This window comes from Phytophthora parasitica (genome assembly GCF_000247585.1).
Source record: "Phytophthora parasitica INRA-310 unplaced genomic scaffold supercont2.7, whole genome shotgun sequence".
NCBI lineage: Eukaryota > Oomycota > Peronosporomycetes > Peronosporales > Peronosporaceae > Phytophthora > Phytophthora nicotianae.
The window spans coordinates 276,239-284,874 of NW_008648993.1; the positions used below are offsets into that span (position 1 = coordinate 276,239).

Genomic DNA, 8,636 nt, shown 5'->3' on the forward strand with positions numbered 1-8,636 from the left:
AATATTAAAAAAACGATTTAAAAATTAAGAGAATCTCAGCCTGAGTTCTCTTGCGCACTTTTGCAGGTTGACGAGTACTTGTAGGCTTCGTAGGGCGGTGCTGATTGGAGGACAGCGAGGGCAGACACTCGAAGGTAAGACAGTTGTGCTCGAGGAGGCGGATTCGGAAGTGAGCACTGCTTTGGTGCTTTCATCTCCAAGTTGAATCCATGTATTAGTGAATCAATATCTAACTACTGTCCACACTACCTTTGCTGTTCTCAGGTTCGACAATCCAGTCGGAACTCAGCAATCGTGGACGCTCTCCCGCAGTTAGCACTCGACTCTCGAGATATACAAGATATACAGCTTTGTGGAGCATTCCTCCACAAAGCACATGCAGCAGTCATCCACAGATCCAGGCACCGTACGTCCGCGTAACCGTAGCCGCAAGCAGTCGACGTGACCACATTCTGAGATCCCAGCAATCCAGCGCCTCGCGTCATCATCCATGCTTCGAGCCATCCAGTTTCTCACGGTGCTGGAAACCTGCTGGATCTCTCATAAAAATGAACTTGTGATGTTTCCCACTAAACACCGTTTTTACCTTTGCACTTCTTACTTTTTAGCCACTGGGGTGGTGATTTGGAATGGTCGAATAAACGAGAAGAAATTAATCCAGTTTAAAGACTTTGCTGCTTTTGCCTTGCCATGCACTCCATCATAGACAACGCGGCGCTTTCCGTTTATCTTCTGTACTAACTTATGCAATTTGTGCACACTGCAAGAACACTAACGTGGTCCATATAATAATACGTAAGAACAAGGGAGCAGCTACAATAAATAAAATCTAGCCACATGACTACCGGTATTGAATATCCGCTTGTACCACATACCTACTAGAAAACCGGTATTTTGAAGCTGGTGTAAAACCTGTGTAATGCCTTGGTGCCTATTATTAGCTCGATACCATAACTGCTCACTTTGTGCTTGTAAACCTGACTTAGTTTTGTATTGCTGACTTGGCTTTTATATGAAAACCGGTACAAATACATCCAATCCACACTGCGAATTAAGTATCCAAATATCCAGAGCTTCCCGCAGCACGGCATTAGTTGTGATCGTAACGTGTATTGATGAATATTGCATCTCTCGACATCCTTCATGGCCCGATGAACTTAATCTTAATCTGGCAATTCACGGTGCGAGTTAGCGTACCTGTTGCCACTGAGATCGGGACATTGATTAGTTGGGTGGTGCTGCAGTTTGCATTAACATGATCGCAAAGCTGCGTCTCCCCTTGGACGATCACCTTGTCACTCCTGTCGACGAAGATTTCAGTTAGTAGACATGGCAAAATAGTCGTTACAACATAATACGAACCTGAAGCAACAAGTGAAGCTACGCGCCTTTTTCACGCGAATCACCAGCGTGCAGTCACGGAGCATCTTAATATGAGAGTCCACAAAGTTCAACTTCACTGCCGTCGACTCCCACGATGTACCAATTTCCGTACAAGCTGTTTTGCTGGTGCTTCCATTACCAACGACCTTGAGATCACGCAGAAGCTCCCATGCACAGTACATCTTCGTTAAGGGCTTCCACGTCCCTTCCGCGCCAATGATTCTAAGTGAAATTGACGGCTCAGGAGATGATGTAGTAGCCAGAATGGGAATGACTGGTGGGCCGGACTCTGGATCACATAGCGTGACGCAATGTTTCAAGTCGGAGTATTCGTCATCACTTAACCAGATGTAGTAGCCCTCTTTTGTGGCACCACGCTGCAATTGGCAGGCTCTTCCGATAGTATCCTCGTTGAAAGATGGATCATGGAGTGCCAACAACTGCAGTAGAAACGCCCTTCGTTCTGCCGGGCCCATACCCAACTCATGTGATGACTTCTCTTCGCCTGCACCTAGATTTGCTCTGTCAAGAACCTCTTTAGCCGTGATCTTTTGGTTTAATGCCGATTTCGACGCTTGGAATATACAATATACGAGAATATCAGCAAATACTTCGAAGCACCTAGCTTTCAACGCAAGCAAACTACCGTACCTTCTAAAACTTGATTCACGGCGGCAACAGCCACGGCATTGGGGATGGCTACAGAGGCTGCTGACAGGGCAGAAATACAAAACTATAGAGCGTAAGTCAGTTAGGCAAGCCCCTTGTCTAGATTAAGTTAACCAATGTCACGTGAGAGAAAACTTACCTGAAACATCTTGGGATAGCGTGTCAAGATGTTGTCGTTAACTGGGATCTGCAAGGCTTTATGCTCACACTTACCCGAAACATCACTGTGGATCCGTAACTCGACATGTGATCCCTTTCTAGGATACAACAACGTCCATAGACGAGGTAAACGGCAACTCTCGCTAGTGACGACAATATTTTTCACCGCTTCCAGTTGATGGCGTAACTGGTGTATTTCATATACTCCTCCGTTTTTCCACGCGCACTGGGTAAACCAGCCGAAATCAGGCGGTAGCCATCGCGCTTTAGCCCGCTGTCGTTTTCCGTCCTCGGGATTTTCCATTAAATCGTTTACACCGCGGTCCTCTCCATCGTCAACAATGAACCGCTTGACTCTGGCGTGCTTGGTTAATCCGGGGTAGTCTTTTTCCAAGATTTTTTCCATATCGGTCACGAAATACATCATTTCTGCCCACGCCAACTTCTCTGTAGGTGCCGCTACTTCAATTAAGATATCATTGTACTGCCCCGTTTTATTTGCACTGTGGTTGACGACGGCGCGAAACTCCCTGCGAACGGAGCTCTCGAAGTATGCGCGTCGAGCGCTACGATGGACGAACGGGCGATAACACTTCACCACAAAATTCACGAAGATAGCGTCGGATACAACAATGGGTAACCAGTACCGCCACGTTGCCACATGCCAACTATCGCCAAAATCCTGTGTCAGAATCGTCTTTTGCGTTGCCAATAACTTCAAATCTGCTTTGGGGGTTTCTCGCGTCTTCCAGTACATCGGAACTAGTATATCAGCCTTGTCAATAGCCTCCATGTCGTTGACCGGGTATACCAAATTTAAGCGATGCAGTAACTGCTTGAATAGATGGACCATCTTGTCTTCAACGGCAGCCAAGGATTTCCACGACGGGAACGTCATCAACAGTGAATGAGGTAGAATACCATTCTGCGAAAGCACTTTGTACTGTTCGTCCACTTCTTCTTTATACTTGTGGTTGATAACCTCACGCACGAGGTCAAGTACGACGGATGGATCGAGAATAATCCACTTTTCCAGCTCTTCGTCAATCCCTTTGTACCACAAAACATCTCCAAGTTCGTGCAGAACCCGAAGAATCTCCCGACAGTCAGTGTCCTGTGGGAAGTCCGGAAGCTTTAGTAAGTCCTTGCACAGCTGACGGACTGACACGATCATCTTGTCCATTCGATCTTGGTTTGTTGCGCCAACAACTGACTGGCGCTTTTCGAGGATGTAGTTGATAACTCGAGTATATGTTATTGGCATCTTAAAGCTGAGGTGCGGTTTAGCAGTGATGGTGTGCTTGATAGAATTTTTCACTTTCTGAATAGACTCCACATTCGTCACACTTGTCGTTACCAAACCCTCCTCGAACTCCTTCTTGAGGGCCGTCGCCGCATGTCCAGTTATCTGTATGCTGCCATCAAGCTTCTCCAGGAATTGGCCCAGACGATCTCGGATATCATGGCTAATTTCACTTCGCGATGAATCAGACACTTCATCGTGCTTCGTCCCGATTAGTTTGAATTCTGCTTCTGGTTGACGTAAAAGGATCAATACGATCCAACGCAGAATATGTTTCTCGAAAAAGCGCTGCGGAACTTCATCTCTCTGCGTCTTCGATTCCTTCTTCGCTTGTTCAAGTATTTCGTTGTATGCTGCAAGGTCGACACATACCAGGTAAAGTGTACGTTTGGAGAAGAAGACTGCATGCGCCACTCGATAAACACCTTGTCCAGCGAAGTCCCAAAACGTGACATCGTGGTGTGTCGCTTTCATCTTGTTACCATCACCATCTACCGTAAATCGGAGAGGAAATACTTCGATGCCAATCGTTCGATCTTCAAGAGGGACCAATACCGACGTTTCTTCTGTTATCGATCTCACCAGACTGGTCTTTCCCCATTTGGTTCGACCAACAACACAAATCTTTTGGCGGTGAACTACCTCACTCGAATCAGTTTTCTCCAATTCAGCCAGATACACCTCAACGGCGTTTTCTCCTCCTTTGACAACTTCCGAGGGAATTTCTAGCAGTGGCTGTTTCTTCTCATAACGATCCTGCCAATACTGGGCACAGGCTAGCATGCCCAACTGATTTATCGCCAATGATTGAGTGGATGGTGGCAACTTGAGCTTTGGTTCTTGAGAGCACAACAAGCGAACAACACCGAGGTAGTCGTCGTCTGGATCATCCTCTTTTACTAGAATCATGTGGCTGAGTGGGTTGAGACCATCCTGAATATAAGAAACACAATTAATAACCAAGGGATCAGCCGTGTTACTGAAATCAAAACAGGACTAACAAACCTTAGTAAGCGCGTTTGCATCGGCACCTTTGTTCAAAAGCAACAAGACTGCCTCGGGGCTGCAACGTGTTACTGCATGGTGAAGCACAGTCAATTGATCCTGCATATGAGTACAGCAAAACACACAAATATAAAATCTCACGAAATAGTCAGATGCGTCTACTGCACCTTCAGGATTTGCGTTGAACGTACATTGTCTGAAGCATTTACATCAGACCCTCGGTCCAGCAGCAGCAGTATCCTCTCTGTGTGGCCAAACGATGCAGCGTAATGAAGAGCGATCTCGCCGTTCTACATCAGAAACAAGCAGGAACAAAACCGAATGCGATATGTCAGATCCTCTCTAGTGCGTTAACGTCCACTACTTCCATAAGAAATCATCAAGACGCACATTGTCTGTAGCAGCTACATCGGCACCTTTCTCCAGCAATAGCGAGATTACGTCGACATCGCCATTGCGTACAGCGTAATGAAGAATGGTCTCGTCATCCTGAGGCAAGCAGAACCAGCAACACAAAGACGGAAGCCACAGTAGCACGTCAACCACTCCATGTCTGTAATCCCGCGTAGCTGTTACTATCAAGAAGTACCTCATATCGAGCAGCTAAGTCGGCGCCTCGTTCCAACAACAGCGACATCACGTCGGTGTTGTGAGAAGTAACAGCGTAATGGAGAGCGGTCTTGCCATCCTAAAACAACCAGAACAACAGCACAAAACGAGGAATACGTCAGCAATCCCATCTTCCTGTGCAATTGCCATTCCGTGTAACTGATACTATTAATATGTACCTCATCTTGAGTACCAACGTCTGCACCTTGTTCCAACAACAGCGACATCACCTCCGTGTTTGCAATAACAGTAGCGTAATGTAGTACGGTCTGGCCAGTCTAAGTCAACCAGAACAACAGCACAAATCGAGGAACACGTCAGCCTCTTCATCTACCGGCGCAACTGCAATTTCACGTAGCTGGCTCTATTAAACAAGTACCTCATCTTGCGCATCAATGTCGATACCTTGTTTCAGCAGCAGCGAGATCGCCTCGGAGTTCGCAATGGCAGCAGCGTAGTGAAGAGCGTTCTGGCCATCCTAAGACAACCAGAACAACAGCACAAAACGAGCAAACATGTTAGCCACTCCATCGACCTGTGCAACCGCAACTCCAACTTGCAGTTTTGTTACTATGAAAAATTACCACATTTTGAACAGCTGCGTCGGCACCTCGTTGTAACAACAACGAGATCACGGCGGTATTGCCACGATACTGCTCTATAGCGCGATGAAGAGCAGTATCGCCAAACTGAGCCAACCAGGGCAAACAGCAAGCCACAACATCACGTCAGCATCGCCATCTACCCTCCCAACTGCAATCCAAAGTGCAGTCCCGCGTAGCAATTATTATCAGAAAATACCTCATCTTGAGAATTTACGTCGGCACCTCGTTCCAACAACAGCGACATCACGTCGGCACCTCGTTCCAACAACAGAGAGATCACGTCGGCGCGACTATTCCTTAAAGCGTATTGAAGAGCGATTGCGGCACCCTGCACCATGAAACAGTTTTATACGAGAGTTATTTTGCGTGCGCCAAGAAATATCTTCATCCCAGTATCGTACTCCGTCCGGTGACTTGGCATCAACCCCTTGATGAAGTAGAGTGATAATAGCGGCCGCTGCTTCTTGGTCCGATTTATCCCAAACGCGTTTCAGACTTTCCTCCTGTTTACATTTCATGAATTTATATGGGAGGCACCTCAAATCTCCACAGTACTCACCGTATCACTTGAAATCCTTTCCCTCTCTAAACACTTTAGAACATCCTGTATTCCACCGAGGATAAGATGCTTGTGATTTAATGTGCACGTCAGTTCTTTCCATTCGTTCCCTAAAATGCAATAGAAACACGTATGTACGACACGTACTGAAGCCAAAGTAATACGTTCTTCGCCCAACACATGCTCACGTTCCTCCACCAGTCGGTCAATCACTGCTTGCAGTGGAGCCTTCATCTGTCATAATTTTTATAATCGATGTTAGGAGAGCAAGTTTATGCGTTCACTATTTCTCCTACCTCGTTCGTGTCCATCGGGTTGCAAATTCAGAACTGGCACTGATGTTGTCAAGAGCCTTGACTGGAACTGCTGAATCCAGAACTGGGTATGCATTTCTCTAACTCGCAGTCGATTCGAATTGCTGTTGGTAAGAAAATCGAAATCTTAGGCAATAATGAGAAGCATGTACTGCTTAATAATTGTTGAGGCCAGAGAATGATTTCAACACTCATTGCCTATCATGGCTTAAAATTTAAATCTGTATCAAGTTGATAAAAAATTCGGCCAACTTGCTCTATGGGTCCACTCTATTGACGCATTTTCGAGCCATCTACTACAACGTGCTATCCACTCTGGCCAGTATAGTATACTGACGCATTTATCGAAGCATTGTTTGTCCTAGGCACTGAAGCGAAACTGGCCTTTTTGGTGGGTCAGAGAAATGTTATGTTCTCTGGATATTTATTTCCAGAGTCCAGAGTTATAGGGGCGATCGGAAAGCGTTGACGATCCTGTCAAATAACATTTGTACGGTCAGATCTGTAATTATCAAAACCTTTGGTGCGAACATTTCTATCTAGATATGACGCAGGAACTAATATACTGTTATTTCGTATGCCAGAATCAGTGAATGTTGACCAAGTCGGCTTAGAACGACATTCAAGCGACCTTACCCGAATGTGATCCAGTCACATTCAAGTTACCTTGTGGCTTCGACTTCTGCTGCAGGGATTGAAGCAACTAGAATGACGGGGCAGACTGTGCCATGCAGTTAGTATATACAACAACACAAACGTCATGCGTCCAGCGTTAGATAGACATGCGTCTTGATACAGTTCATGTACTCAATGCGAAATTAACACTGGGGTACATTTCAAAATGAATTTAGAGACGGCAGATATCAAATTCATAACTGAGAAAAGTAAAAAGGCCCAGTGTCGTTGGCGAAGTGGGAAGCCCATTCTTATTCGCGCTTCAGTTTCTTCGAAGTCTTGTTCTTGCTCTTCGCTTTGAGTGGCATGCCCCCAGCACATTCGCTATGAGCGCTGACGTTGGTCGGTGCTAAGCACTTCTGGTTTACTCCAGGTTTCACACCTACACTGTCTTCTTCTGAGATCTTGGTTTGGGCCTCACCTTTTGGCAGCATGCTCTCAGCGCATCCACTGGGAGTGTTGATGATTGGTGGTGACATGACCTCCGTCGGACCGGGCAGCGTGCCGTCACTGTCGGTCCCTTCAGATGCCTGACTGTTCGGTGCAGCGCTGTCGTGTTCAGGCTCGTCATCATCAACTTTTGTAACAACTTCCACCCGCCTTGCGTTGCCTTCGGCAAGTTTCGGAGAATTCGTGGATGCTGCGAAGAGTTTGATTCCGGTCACGCGCTCAACGTAAATTTCCTGTCCGTCAGGGATGTCAATGATGTCGACTGCGTCGAAGGAACGCTTACTCTTAGCCCACAATGACAAGCGAAAGAAATACTAAGAACCTTTTCTGAAGTCACTGAAGGCCTCTTTGCGAAAAGCTATCCCAAAATTCGTATTAACGAAAATTAAAGTGAATTTTATCCTATGAAGTATGATGAAAGCATTTCAATTGTTTTTCCAGACAACAACTTCTACTCGCTCACATGCCAATCGACACAAAAAATAATGGCAATTTTGATATAAAGAGAGAAATACTCGAAGAAGAAGTAACTTTTTCAAAACTGTACAGCTTCGTATATGCTGAAATAACTTGATATACCCGGTGATGGTGTCGACTGGTGAAGGTATTTCAAATTATTGCACTGCAACGACGTCTACCGGTTCACATGACAATCACACGAAAATATGGATGGCTTGACATAATGAGAGAATTACTTGAAGAAAAAGGAAGCTTTCGAAAATATATACTACTGTAGAGCTTCATGTAAGCTGGAATAGCTTACCTGTAGCTTATATATGCTTCTATTGATGTCTGCCCACCTACAGTAGCAAAAGAAACCAACTGTATGGATGTGTCGAAATAAAACTCAGCAGTGAACCCAGCTTATCATGAAAAAAGCTCACTATACACATAATTATATCCTC

At 45.7% G+C, this 8,636-nt stretch overlaps 2 protein-coding genes across 13 annotated transcripts; both read right to left on the bottom strand.

Moving 5' to 3' along the window:
• Positions 1 to 765: 765 nt before the first annotated feature.
• Positions 766 to 6,771, bottom strand: PPTG_05075 (hypothetical protein). Of its 12 annotated transcripts, XM_008898554.1 has the most exons (18): positions 6,589 to 6,666; positions 6,440 to 6,526; positions 6,293 to 6,361; positions 6,135 to 6,236; positions 5,989 to 6,061; positions 5,930 to 5,955; positions 5,713 to 5,817; positions 5,508 to 5,606; positions 5,308 to 5,406; positions 5,109 to 5,207; positions 4,910 to 5,008; positions 4,711 to 4,809; positions 4,520 to 4,618; positions 2,266 to 4,447; positions 2,192 to 2,200; positions 2,035 to 2,116; positions 1,363 to 1,957; positions 766 to 1,301 (listed from the first exon to the last, which is right to left on the bottom strand). In XM_008898554.1, the coding sequence occupies exons 1-17, from the start codon at positions 6,601 to 6,603 to the stop codon at positions 1,921 to 1,923; spliced, it is 3,381 nt and encodes a 1,126-aa protein (XP_008896802.1). In that variant the 5' UTR covers positions 6,604 to 6,666; the 3' UTR covers positions 766 to 1,301; positions 1,363 to 1,920. The 12 variants fall into 12 exon arrangements, with proteins under 12 accessions (XP_008896802.1, XP_008896803.1, XP_008896794.1 ...); XM_008898555.1 differs by having other exon boundaries at positions 6,135 to 6,361; positions 6,589 to 6,771; XM_008898546.1 differs by having other exon boundaries at positions 2,192 to 4,447.
• Positions 6,772 to 7,532: 761 nt separating this feature from the next.
• On the bottom strand, positions 7,533 to 8,475 carry PPTG_05076 (hypothetical protein; the record flags this gene model as incomplete). Its single annotated transcript, XM_008898558.1, has 2 exons — positions 7,533 to 7,993; positions 8,463 to 8,475. 2 exons carry the CDS (start codon positions 8,473 to 8,475, stop codon positions 7,533 to 7,535), a joined length of 474 nt encoding a protein of 157 aa, XP_008896806.1.
• Between the last annotated feature and the right edge of the window lie 161 nt (positions 8,476 to 8,636).